Raw genomic sequence first — 14515 nt, 5'->3', positions numbered from 1 at the left:
ATCTCGATTCCTAATTAGAGATAAGTCTACGCCTAACACGCGTTACCGGTTAGTCTTTTCCCGTAAAAATAACAAAATTTATGTATTCAAAATCATAGCATCAAGTCTAAGACCATTCTCTTAGCACAACGTTGCATGTGAAACGGATTCAAATAATTCACATGCTAGCCCGAAACGGTAGTCGGTAAAGGTTTATCAAATCCGTTGATGGCTGAGGGTTTGTCAAAAATCTTATGCATGTTTGCAAGCCCATCATCTTAATGGATATGAGTTGAGACTTGAATCAGATAAGCTAAAGACAAGTCTCAAAGACTTAGTCAAAAATGCATGAAAGCCACCTCCGCGTCTCAAGTCAAAACGCCGAGGTCAGACCCGGGTTGCAAAAACCACAACGCCGAGGTCACATCCGGGTGCCAAATAAAAAAAACGCAAGGGTGAGACCCGCACCTCAAGTTCAAAACACAGGGGTCCACCCCGCATCCCAAAAACAGGATTATGACGCATACCTTCATACGGGTCCTACGTGACAAATCCCTTCAACCAAGATGCTTCCAAACGAGTGCAGAGACCGACTCCTTTATGACAAGCAATCAACAGCTCCAAGATCAGAGTTGAGATCCAAAGTATTCCGAAAATTTGTCTCAGTCAACCGCGAACTTTCGAAAACTTTGGAAGGGGTTACGCTGTCTAAAAATCACTGCAGATAATTGATCCCCTATCAAACATCGACAATGAAAGTTATAATTTGGCGGCTTTCATGTCTTTAAGGAGCCAAGACGAAGATTATAAGATGACGATCTTTACAACGCTCTAGCAAAAGAGATTACAAATTGACAGTCTCTTCAAATCCAAACGCAGAGCTCACCTCTGCATCCCAGATTCAAAATGCATAGCTCGTGGCAGCGTTCCAAACTTCAGAAGCAAAACACAGAGCCCGTAGATGTGTTCCAGAACGAGACGCATAGCTTAAGAGCTGCGTTCCAACTTCCAAAACACAGAGGTCCTCCCTGCATTGTAACATCCAAACACAGACTTCATTGCTGCGTTTTCAGCCCAAAACACAGAACCCAACTCTGCGTTCTAGATCCAAACGCAGAGTTCATTTTTGCGTCTCGGACTCATAAAGTGGTGCGGCCTGATGATTATCATTAAATTAATAATCTCTGAATCCATACCTCACATGTATGAGGAATTTTATCCTGAATCCTAAGTAGGAATAAGTCAACGCCTAATACGCATTGTCGGGTAGTCTTTGACCGTAAAAAGGAGAAAAACCTACGTATTTAATATCGTAGCAGGTTGTTATTAATAACATCAGAATCCATGCCTTACACGTATGGGGGCTTTATCTCGATCCCTAATTAGAGATAAGTCTATACCTAACACGCGTTGCTGGTTAGTCTTTTCCCGTGAAAATAACAAAATCTATGTATTCAAAATCATAGCATCAAGTCTAAGACCATTCTCTTAGCACAACATTGCATGTGAAACGGATTCAAATAATTCACATGCTAGCCCGAAACGATAGTCGGTAAAGGTTTATCAAATCCGTTGATAGCTGAGGGTTTGTCAAAAATCTTATGCATGTTTGCAGGCCCATCATCTTAAATGGATATGAGCTGAAACTTGAATCAGATGACTAAAGACAAGTCTCAAAGACTTAGTCAAAAATACATGAAAGCCACATCCGCGTCTCAAGTCAAAACATCGAGGTCAGACCCGGGTTGCAAAAACCACAACGCCGAGGTCACATCCGGGTGCTAAATAAAAAAAACGCAAGGGTGAGACCCGCACCTCAAGTTCAAAACACAGGGGTCCACCCCGCATTCTAGAAATAGGATTTTGACGCATACCTTCATACGGGTCCTGCGTGACAAATCCCTTCAACCAAGATGCTTCGAAACGAGTGCAGAGACCAACTCTTTTATGACAAGCAATCAACAGCTAGTTGAGATCCAAAGTATTCCGAAAATTCGTCTCAGTCAACCGCGAACTTTCGAAAACTTTGGAAGGGGTTACGCTGTCTAAAAATCACTGCAGATAATTGATCCCCCATCAAACATCGACGATGAAAGTTATAATTTGACGGCTTTCATATCTTCAAGGAGCCAAGATGAAGATTATAAGATGACGGTCTTTGCAACGCTCTAGCAAAAGAGATTACAAATTGACGGTCTCTTCAAATCCAAACGCAGAACTCACCTCTGCATCCCAGATTCAAAATGCATAGCTCGTGGCCGCGTTCCAAACTCCCAGAAGCAAAACGCAGAGCCCGTAGATGTGTTCCAGAACGAGACGCATAGCTCAAGAGCTGCGTTCCAACTTCCAAAACACAGAGGTCCTCCCTGCATTGTAACATCCAAACGCAGACTTCGTTGTTGCGTTTTCAGCCCAAAACGCAGAACCCAACTCTGCGTTCTAGATCCAAACGCAGAGTTCATTCTTGCGTCTCGGACTCATAAAGCGGTGCGGCCACTGCATTTTGAGCTAACTGGAAATGTCTAACTCTGCGTTTTAGGTCTAAAACGCAGAGTTCGGGCCCAGAACGTCATTTCGGTTTTGACTCGTTCAAATCACGAACTGAACAATTTCAAAATCGTTTTTCCCAGGATTTGGGGAGCAGTTTAAGGGGTCGGTTACACCCCATTCAGTCCCACTTAGAAGCAAATTAAGGAGACGGTTACACCTCTTAATCCCCTATAAATAGGAGTAAACTCAACTGAGTTCGGATCCTTCAGTCCTGGGGGTTTTGGCAGAAAAGAAGAGATCTTCGGCTGGCTTTTTTGGGGAATTGCTGGAGCTTTGGAGATCGGAAATAAGAGCTTTCTTCATCCTTGGCTTACAAACCGATTTCGGTTAAATCAACTCTTTCATAGAGTTTCAAACTCGTTCAGAGTTATCAACTCATCAAGAGTTCTTTAAAACTTGCCACATAAGTTCTCCACGGCGTCAAACCGTGAGGAGAAAATCACGTTCTAGTGAAACAAGACGTTCGGATTATCAACGAGAAGCAAACTCGACGTGAGCATTCGAGAGAGGCATCTCATCGTCACCAGGAAGAAACCCAGACTGAAATAAATAGAAGAATTCAGATCAATTCTCTTCTTTTTTGTAATCGGGAATTCAAATTATTTTCCACCAAACAGTTTGCAAGCAACCCATGAAAACAACATTAGGAGGCCGTGAAGTGGATATTACGATATCTGAGAGGGACTAAGAATATGCCAGTGTTTCGAGAGAAAAGAGTTGGTACAAGGATATGTGGATGCAGATTTCGCTGGTGATCGTGATACAAGGCGAAGCACCACGGGGTATGTTTATATCTTAGGGTCGATAGTAGTAAGTTGGATCTCACGTTTGCAGAAGATTATGACGTTATCCACAACTGAGGCAGAGTATGTCATAGTGACCGAGGCCAGTAAGAAAATGATTTGGTTAACCGAATGCCTGAAAGAGTTAGGTCTAAAACGGGAGAACAAAGTTCTTTATTGTGATAGCCAGAGTGTTATACATCTTATCAAGAACCCAGTATTTCATGTCAGAACAAAGTACATCGAGTTATGTTACCACTTCATACGCTCGATGATCGAGGACGGGAACTTACAGTTGGAGAAGATTTTGGGGAGTCAAAATCCTGCAGATATGTTAACGAAAACAGTCACCATTCAGAAACAAGAGTTGTGCGTAACTTCAGTTAGCCTTCATGTGTAGGAGATGTGAGCGGAGCCACACTATGAGAAGATGCTTGTTAAGAGAGCTTGTCGATGGTGGTTTGATCTCCAAGTGAGAGATTGTTGGTATTGGGTGTAGCCCAAACATCCGCAACGCAACTCTGATGTTAAGGTTTGCGGGTCGACCCATGAGGAGAAGAGAACAAGCTCATGGCGTTGCAGGTGAGCTCCTCCAGGCAGGGCGAGCTGCAGGCGACCTCCTCCAAGCGGGGTGACCTTCATGCGAGGTCGAAAATCTGCAGGTGAGGTCCACTCGAAGTCAACGCTGTCACGCGAGCTCGAGGATGGCGCTATCTGGAAAGCTTCTGGCGGGTCGACACAGACGAGGGCGAGTGTTCTGCAGGCGAGGTCGAAGCGGTTTGCTATAGCGAGCTTCTGGCGGTTCGCAGGCGAGCTCGATTTGGGATTGGATTAGTTGAGCTCAAGGGGGACTCTCACACAGGCGAGGTCGAGATCCAGCTCATGACAGCCTGGCTAGGGTTTCCCTATAAAAGGGAACATTGTGCACGAGAAATTAGTGAGAAGAATCTCAGAGGCGGTTTTTTCTTTAAGAGCTTGGCGATGGCTTTTGAGAGCGTCTTCTCTAGCGATTTTGAGGAACGAGATTTAAGAGGAAAATCTCGTTGATTCCTATAGTGATCTATTGTAGCTATTTTGAGAAGATATTTTCCAGTTGGAAAATCTCACGCCTCTTTAGAAGAACAGAGAGTTTCTGTTTCTTCCTTTTGAGAGATCTCAAGTTTGAGATCCTCTCTTTGCAAGCTTGTAATCTTCTTTAATATTAAAGAAAATTATTTGTGTGGCTCCCAAGGACGTAGGAAAGTTACCAAACCTCGTTAAAACTCGGTGTTCTCCTTTTCTTGTAATTTTTTAATTTGTTATGATTTCTTCTTTTTATTGTCTTAACATAAGATCCGGCAGGGCAATGCACGAGGGTTCACATTTGACAGGTGATCGAATAGCTTGAAATCCCCAACAGTAATATATAAGACAATTATTTGATTTTATAATCATATGATTCACATCACATGTATTTGATGTCCAAATTTAGTTAGCCTTCATTAGTATGAATGGCTGATAGAAATGAGATGTGAGTTAGAAGAGAAGGCAAAATATGATAACTGATGCCAGGATCAATCCATATCCACCCTTTAGCATTTGGAAAAAATAATCAAGGTCATTTTTGGGTATTTGAGTACAAAAGCTGTGAAAGCCTAAGTATATTTTGTTGGAATAAAGATAAAAATTTCTAACTATAGTGTCACATCAAATTTGAAGTCTAGACAAACAGGATAATATTTTCTTTATGCTTTTATCTTTTAACAAGTTGAATTCTAGTTTTAGAGAATTCATCTCTTTTCAAGCCATCTTAACTTAAGTGCTATTTGCAGATACACACAAATCTGAGAAAATTAACTGATCCCAATACCTGTTAGCACCAATCCAACCAGCAAAATCTTTGTCTATCCATTCATCCCTCACTCTTCCAAAAAGATCTACCAAAGAATCCCTGTGCTCACCCCATTCTTTCATAATAATAGGTTTCAGTTCTGACCAATTCTCCAATATTGCATCAACAGTAAGCCCAACTGAGACCTTGCACATAAAAAAGTGACATACAATGAGAATAATCTTCAGAGTGACAATTCTGGGAGGTCTCAACAGGTAGAAGTGGACATATGTGGAAATATTTATGGAATTATATACTTTACCATTGATTTCCGAGTTGATGGTATCTGGAGCTCCACTAGCAACCTAATAAGTAACAAATTTTCATAACCTGTTTCGACCACAGGACGAAGCTGTTACAATAAAGTGACTTTATTAGTAACTAATTTGCTACATGACTAAACCAAGACTCTGAGAGGTAATGTCGTTTCTCTGTAAAAAAGCTATCTTTCTACTGTATAGAATACAACGCTGGAGGATTCAAATATAAGATTTTTTTTATAGGGTTATTTGCAGATAAATGCCCGAAGTTGCACACGTTTTAAGATAAAACTTCTGAACCTTAAATTTGCCAAAATGGTACCGCAAACAATTTTAAAAAGTTGATTGTTTTATTCTTTTTCCTTGGCTAATGTGAGAGGTTAGTTGTAGGTGGGTCAATTCCACCAAACAGCCACCAAGCAAAGAACCTTACATGATGGAAATCTTCAAGATTAGCCTGGGTGATGGAGAAGAGCGCTGCAGCAATGAATGGGGAGGAGGTTTCGGAATCTGAAGGAAGAAGAACAGGGATTTGGGAGAGTTTTCTTTCTCAAATGAGGATAAATTTGTCCAAAAAACACCATGCAACTGTCAAATGGTCTAATTTTTGTAGAGTTTCTGCTGGTCTAATATAGAAGGTTTTAAGGGTAAAGTAGGTGAAACTGTTGAATATCATTCTGACAAATTTAAACTTCGCGTCATTATCCAAATAGTGCACATTTCTTTGACAGTGAGCTGGAAAAAGTTGTTAAATTTGTTAAATACGGAATGAGCATAAAACTAAAATTTTAGGCACTGGCACTGCATGCTTTCGTCAATCGACCAGCCACCAATGCCAAGCAGAGTGTGCACGTGTCTAGTTCAAAAGGCAAAATAAATAGATCAAATTCATTTATGAAGAAAAACAATACAACCTAGATGATGTGATCTCCACGTTCAATGCAGTAATAAACTCTTGCATGTGAAATGGCTAACTCAAGAAATGGATTTCATCTATTTATTAAATGGGAGAAGGTTGTAAAACCATACAGTCCTATTTAGTTTAGAACCAAGAGGAATCCACAAAGTTTAGCTTCTGAATCTAACACATAGCACTCAAATGACAGTTCAAACCATCAAATCATCATGTGCCGAACTTAATAACTTAATTGTGGCACTGACAGATATGAAGTGTAAACTGTATACAATAAAGATTAAAGACTGAAGTAAATTCTATCGGATTATCAACTGACTGATTATGTTTTTCTATTTAGACCTCTGGTAGAGTGGAAAGCATAATATCCACCCATTTATAGAGTATAGCTTTATCCTGTGTCAGGTTTCTGATTGGTGACATATCTGATAAGGGGCTGTTTGTATGGGCCAAAATTTTAGGAAACCAGCATTTTTGGAACAGAAAGTAGGTTTTGGGCCATTATAGGATTCCAAAAGTTGGGTTTGTTTCAAATTATTTTAAGAAAATGTTTCTTAAAAAGAGAGAAAACAGTGACTTTTTTGGACAGCACAAATCCTATCTTTTAGGTTGGAAATGGGCTAGAAAGTTGACATATTTGCCAGCTCAGTTTTTCCTCTCTATGATGATTCTTTTCTTATTCTTTGGAAATGAAACAAACATGAGTTTTGGATATGTTTTTCTATTCTTTGCTTTATCATTCCAAATCAAACACAAGTTTCGGATTTCTTAGATATCCTAAAAAAAATTGAATTTGGTTTTTTGTGAGGGAATCCATTTCCATAATTTTATGGAAATGAACCAAACAGCCCCTAAATGTCCCTCCCTCCCTTCACACATTCACATATAGTAATCAGCATTAAGATGCAAAAACATAACAGGATAAAATGGCCCAAAATAACAACAGCAATAAGCATTCTTTTGGTCTGAACTTTGAGATAATATGTCGCACAATATATTTATTGTAATATAGTTACTTTGTGTTTGAACTCATACTTAATACGTAATACTTAATACATAGTTCGAGTTTAAATCTCAACAGTTCACGCTTTTTAGTAGCTTGGATTATTTTAAATCAGCAATTTACACACTAGCGTTATGTAGAGTTTCAATTTATGCCATGGACACTGCTCAGTAACCCAGTAAGTAATTATGCTTATCCTTTTGTAAAGAATTAAAAAAAAGCGATATTTCTTCTCTCTCTTCCACTTCATGATATTCTGTATCTATTTTTCTAGTAACAAATTACCTGGGCACCTTGCCCCAGTTTCGCAATATAGTTTCCTCTAACTTAACTAACCTGGTTGTGTTGGATAATTTAACGATCTAGACATGAATAATTGAACTAGAAATATAAATTAATTACCGTTCACCGACGAAAATAATGGAAGTCTTCTCCTCTCTCTTCCCGTAGCCAATGATGGGAATTAGGTCTCTTTTCTGCATACGGTTGAGAAGAGGGACTCCCACCCTTTAAATAGATATTTATGATTAACCCTACCCATCATGGTTTAATCACAACCGTGGGATTACACTCCGGTTGATCCTATCCTTTAGATATTCAAGATAACCACCCAACTTGATAAGCATGAAACTGTCTAATCAGACCATGTGGTTAGTATCCTGATCCTAACTTGAATCGATGGCAACTTTAAATCAAATCCAAAATCGAGTAGGTTGGGCCACTTGGGTTCGTTGGATTAATCGAACCCAACAATCTCCCACTTGGCACAACATACCTCATTTTAATTTTTCAAAAATATTTAAATTTTCAAAACTTTCAAAAGTCGGGTGCGCACCCATTTATTTTAGAAAACAACTTGTTGCCATGATTCTAATTAGGATAGTTTCTGAAACCTTTTCCTTAAAACAAAAGTACCACTAATGGTTGATCGTGAAAACACTATATGCTCTAATATGGCACAAGGTCACTCCACGGTCCAACCGCTAGTACCACTAATGTTCTAAAGACATTTTCCTTATGGTGGTTTTAGTGGAGTGTAATAGAGCCGTACATCCCTTATGGTCAAATCCGATGTACGCCCTTAAGTGTCCTCTGCAACATACACAAACGTGTATGCCGTTCTGAAACTTTTACCGGCATCCGCCATGTGAAAACCATCACCTTTAGTCCAGAACGAAAGCCTCAAATATGATGCCCAATCATATTCAGCTTCTGCACAAATTTAAGAGTCTCTTTACTTTAACCTTTATGACTCTATGGACCACTATCTTTAATTCGAGTTTCTTTACGATTAACTTGAAACTCTTTACTTTAAACTTTAGTTTTCTTTACTTTAAAATATATATATCAAGCAACAATGACCAAGAACACAATGCTTGAAAATATCAAACTGCTAAAAAATTAGCACAATAGTTTCTTTATGAGCTCAAAGCAATCCAGAATATAGTACTTGAAAATAAAACAAAACTACCACGACAACTAAATCTCACTGATCATATAGAATCAAAAGACTCTAAAACACCCATACTGGATACATATTCCTTGAAAAGCCTTGGAGAAATTCCCTTGGTCAAAGGATCAACAATCATCAACTGAGTCGGCAGATGAGGAACCTCAATCAATCCTTGTTCGACCTTATCAAGGACTAACAAGTACTTCACACCGATGTGCTTATTCCTGCTAGAAAAATTCTTGTTCTTTACAAACTGTACAACTGCCTGATTGTCACAATACAACTTTACTGGTCTCTGAATGGAATCCACCACCTTTAGTTCACTGATGAAATTCTTGAGCCAAGAGGCATGCAATGTTGCTTCAAAAACAGCAACATACTCTGCCTCCATGGTGGATGTCGTCACTAAGGACTGCTTGGCACTTTTCCAGGAAACTGCTCCTCCAGCGAGCAGAAATATATAACCTGATGTTGATTTCCTGCTATCAGCACATCCTACAAAATCTGAATCTGAATAACCGACGACTTCTAGATTTTTAGACCTTCTGTAGACCAACATGAAATCCTTGGTCCTCTGCAAATACCGCAAAACCTTCTTTACAGCTTTCCAATGAGCTACACCAGGATTTTGTTGAAACCTGCCTAATATTCCCACGATATAACTGATGTCTGGCCTGATGCATGACACTGCATACATTAGACTGCCAACTGCAGAGACATACTCCTCAGAGTTCACGAGCCTACGCTCAACTTCATTTCGTGGGCATTGAGATTTGTTGAACATATCTCCTTTGACAACTGGGGCTTCACCTGGTGCACAAAACTTCATGCCATATCGTTGAAGGACTTTCTCAATATAAGCCCTTTGAGATAAGCCCAACAAGCCTTTAGTTCGATCTCTATGGATCTTGATGCCCAAAACATAATGAGCATCTCCGAGGTCTTTCATATCAAAATGCCTCGAAAGAAAATCTTTAGTCTCATGTAGGAGATGAATATCGCTGCTGGCAAGCAATATATCATCTACATATAATACTAGAATGAGGAATCGGCTCCCACTGATTTTAAGGTATATGCAGCGATCGACAGGATTCTCTCGGAAGCCATTTGATGTTATCACTTGATGAAATTTTAAGTACCACTGTCTGGAAGCCTGCTTGAGACCATATATTGACTTCTTCAATCTGCAGACCAGATCTCCCTTAACTGCAAACCCTTCAGGCTGCACCATAAATATTTCCTCATTCAGATCTCCATTCAAGAATGCCGTCTTGACATCCATCTGATGGAGCTCAAGGTCAAAATGGGCCAAAGGTTTCTTGAACTGGAGGAGGAGGTGGAATGCTATCTGGAAGAATGGGGAATCTAGAGATGACATCTAATAGCGGAAGCGACTGCTCATCTTCTAAAACTTCCTCAAAACTCAGACCACGATGTTCTGAAGAAGCATTAGGGTCTTCCAGAAACTCAGCATGTTGTGTCTCGAAGAACTGGGTAGACCGAGAAGAACAATAGAACCTGTAGCCCTTAGATCTTGCAGGATAGCCGACAAAGCGACACGACACTGTTCGGGCTTCTAATTTCTTAATGTCTGGATTATAAGGTCGTGCCTCTGCTGGACATCCCCAAACACGTAGATGACCAAGACTAGGATCCCTGCCAGTCCAAAGCTTGAAAGGGGTCTCTGCTACCGCCTTACAAGGAAGACGATTAATGATATATACAGCTGTCTTCAATGCCTCACCCCAAAAACTTTCAGGCAAATCTGAATGACTCATCATGCTGCGAACAGCATCTTGATCCCCAAAAACTTCCAGGCAAATCTGAATGACTCATCATGCTGCGAACAACATCTTGATAAGTACGATTTCTTCTTTCAGCTACTCCATTTTGCTGCGGAGAACCTGGGAGAGTGTACTGAGGAACAATGCCTTGTGACCTCAAATACTCAATGAAGGGACCATGATTTGTGCCGTCCTGATCGCTTTTACCATAGAATTCCCCACCTCGATCAGAACGCATGGATTTAATCTTTCTTTCTAATTGTTTTTCAACTTCAGCTTGAAAGATCTTGAAAACATCCAGTGCCTCATATTTGTGGTGAAGAAGAAAAATATAGGCATAGCACGAAAAATCATCTATGAAAGAGATAAAGTATCGCTGACCACCATGAGAGGGAGTGGGAAAAGGTTCACAAATATCTGTATGAATGAGGTCAAGGAGACCTTCACTCCTGGAGGCTTCAAATTTTCTCAATTTAGCCATCTTTTCCTTGATACAGTCAACACATGTACCAAAATCAGAGAAATCTATATGTTCAAGAACACCAGACTTTACTAAGGATTCCAATCACTTTCTTGAAACATATCCTAATCTCCGGTGCCAAAGTATGGAAGAATTGCTATTAAGCCTAGGACGCTTTGTACCAGAAGAAGATGAATTCACAGACATACATAGAGGAGAAGGAAAAGATGCATCCAGATTTAATCTATAAAGACCGTCAATCAAGAAACCATGTCCGATGACATCCAAACCATTTCTGATAGAGACAGAATTATTCTCGAAAACAAAGCTATAACCAGATCCAGAAAGTCTAGAAACTGAAATAAGATTCCTTCTCATAGAAGGTACGTAGAAAGTGTCTGATAATACTAAGGAAACTCCAGAATCCAAGCGCAGACTGAAAGTCCCAACGAGCTCCACCTTCATAGGCTGTGAGTTTCCCAAAAATAGCTGCTCATTTGCCCTTGCCTTCCGACTGTGGATTATTCCATGTGATGAAGTTGAAATGTGCACAGAGGCACCAGAATCAATCCACCAAGAATTTGAAGGAACATCAACTAAATTTGTTTCACAACAAACATGAACTAAATCCCTACAAACTGTACTGTACTGTCTCGCTCTAACGGATTCCTCATTCCGCTTTTGGATAAACTGTCCGTCCATCTGTATTAAACCATGGACATATAAATCAAATGAGACCTTTAATTTAATTAACTTTAATATTTCCACATCCAATTTAGGGTTAGAATGGATGGGTCAGAGTGTTTTACGTATGCAACCTTCCACTCTGTGGGACAGGCGGGTGCATCATCTCATCACACCTTTGGGCAAGTGATTTGACATGCTATTCGCCCTCCAAATGTGATATATAATCACCTACAGAACTAGCCTACACAGTGTCAGTTTGATTTGAACACTTCCTAACCTTTGGGCAATAGGGTTATTCTCCTCTCACTGACATGTTTCAACTATCCTGCACCACTTATCATGTAGAGGATTTCCCAGACACCTTTGGGCAAGACTAGTAGTCCACCCACAGATAAGTGCAACCTTCCAGTCCAAATGAGAGTAAACTCAACCTTAGAAAATTAGGGTATTATAGGTTGGTCACCTTTGGGCAAGACACTAACCTACTCTACCATAATTTCTAAGTGACTGTTTTACTGATCTTCCTTAACCCCATAGGTTGATCTAATACTGTAGTCCGTTTTATCATGAACCCAAATATTTACCCCCACCTGAATTAAGGATATAATCAGAGTAAATCAATTATCTTTATGTGCATACAAAAATCTTTATGAATTGTCCAAATTTCTGTATTAAAACTTTATAAAATTAAAATAAAAACTGTATAGTTGAAAAGAACACAAAATGATCTTTCCAACGACTATTTATGGGCTGAAATCGGACTTAAAACGGACCTGTAGTGACCAAAACAAAATGAATGGTCAAAATTGTAATGGGTCGGGTCTGAAAATTAATGGGTCTGACCCATTTCATAATGGGTTGGGTCTGAATTAATTAATTAATTATAACCTTAATTAAACCCTAACCATAAACCCACCCAACCCAAGAGCCGCCGCCAGCACCCAATCTCCCACAGAACCGACCCTCCGCCGTCGGCCGCAACCCCGCCACCTGCCGCAACCCCGCCACTGGCCGCCGCTCACCGCTGAGCACCGAATCCGCAGAGAGAGAGAGAGCGCGTGCATAGAGGGCGTGGCATGGCGAGGAGCAGCCATGGTTGATGCGGCATTAAAAAAAAAAGTGAACTCAAAGATGGCCCTTATTTTTTTTATTTAACTTTGCTGTGGCCGTGAGTTCTTCGGAGATAAGATTGAATTAAACAAGTAATCAATCGTAAGAAAACACGCTGAATCCCTTTTTTTTTAACGTTGATCTATTTCCAGCGTTTGACGGCAAACAAAAACGCAGATGCAAACATAAGCACTGGATGCAACCGTAGATCCTCTTTTTTTTTAAATAAATCCGAAAATAAAAACTTTAATTCTAGATCAAAAAAATTCATGCACAAACAGGCTCTGATACCACTGTTGGATAATTTAACGATCTAGACATGAATAATTGAACTAGAAATATAAATTAATTACCGTTCACCGACGAAAATAATGGAAGTCTTCTCCTCTCTCTTCCCGTAGCCAATGATGGGAATTAGGTCTCTTTTCTGCATACGGTTGAGAAGAGGGACTCCCACCCTTTAAATAGATATTTATGATTAACCCTACCCATCATGGTTTAATCACAACCGTGGGATTACACTCCGGTTGATCCTATCCTTTAGATATTCAAGATAACCACCCAACTTGATAAGCATGAAACTGTCTAATCAGACCATGTGGTTAGTATCCTGATCCTAACTTGAATCGATGGCAACTTTAAATCAAATCCAAAATCGAGTAGGTTGGGCCACTTGGGTTCGTTGGATTAATCGAACCCAACAGGTTGTCCCCAAAAAATTACTCAACTATCCTTCTGTCATATTTATCATTTGATTATCTTTAACAAACACTATATCAACCAAATAAAACTTGTACCATCTTAAAGAATCTTGATAACCCAATTCTAAAAATTATAGAGCTGCAATGAAGGCTATGATTATTTTTATGACTCCCTATCTACGTCTCATATTTACACAAGTCGCATACTCTAATTGCTTCTAAATCATTAGAACAAGATTCTTATTTAATTTACCAGATAAACAATCAATCAATGGGGAGAAAGGGGATTTGAAGGAGCAATTAATTACAGTGTGCATTTGACCGATGATCCAGTCCTCCATCCTTGGATCAACTTGCTCGAACAGTTGAGGCCATCGAATTTTCGCTGCCTAAAAAAAAGGCAAAATTAAAATTTGAGATAATTAGAGAAAATTAACACCTGGATATTTACTAATCAAGAAATTACGTACTTTGAGAGCGGAGAGAGAGCTCTCGCCGCAGCTGTCGCAGATGACTCCATCGAAATCCAGCGCGTAGAGATGACCTCCTCCTCCCATTTTCTTCTCTCTCTTTTTTATTTTTATTTTTTTTATTTTATTTTTGAGCTCCGTCGAAAATTTCTCGTGACCCAGTGGTGGTATTCAGTCTATTTTTGCGGTGGTGAGAGGAGTCAGGAGAGGGAGATGTGGATTCGAGTTTGGCTTCTCCGCATTCCTCCAATGACTTGCTGCCACGTTGCACTTCACGGGCTGCTTCGTCGCGTTCCGAGTGGGTCCAACTATAGACACCCCAACAGTAACTTGGGGTGTGTGAGGACTAAAGTGCCCTTCTCTCAAATGAAAACAGGGCCAAGTCCATTCCAGGAAACATTCTCCAACACTCAAGGGCATTTTCGGCAATCTCACTCCCAAAATTACTATATTGGGAGTGGATACTAGCAAATATGGTTCCGAGTGACGGATC

The 14515-nt window shown here is 40.0% G+C and overlaps 1 protein-coding gene across 1 annotated transcript in view; it reads right to left on the bottom strand.

The window, feature by feature from the left end:
* LOC109837546 overlaps positions 1-14213 on the bottom strand; it is a 33926-nt gene extending 19713 nt beyond the window's left edge. Inside the window, exons 1-4 of the mRNA XM_020405840.1 lie at positions 14023-14213; positions 13861-13941; positions 5444-5533; positions 5161-5327 (exon numbers count right to left, since the gene is read on the bottom strand). Coding sequence (XP_020261429.1) covers positions 5161-5327; positions 5444-5533; positions 13861-13941; positions 14023-14109 — 425 coding nt within the window. The 5' untranslated portion in view covers positions 14110-14213. The remainder of the gene's footprint in view (positions 1-5160; positions 5328-5443; positions 5534-13860; positions 13942-14022) is intronic.

Source organism: Asparagus officinalis, chromosome 4 (assembly GCF_001876935.1).
Source record: "Asparagus officinalis chromosome 4, Aspof.V1, whole genome shotgun sequence".
NCBI classification, from domain to species: Eukaryota; Viridiplantae; Streptophyta; class Magnoliopsida; order Asparagales; family Asparagaceae; genus Asparagus; species Asparagus officinalis.
The sequence above is the reverse complement of the archived record's forward strand: the minus strand, read 5'-3'. Positions and strand labels throughout refer to the sequence as shown.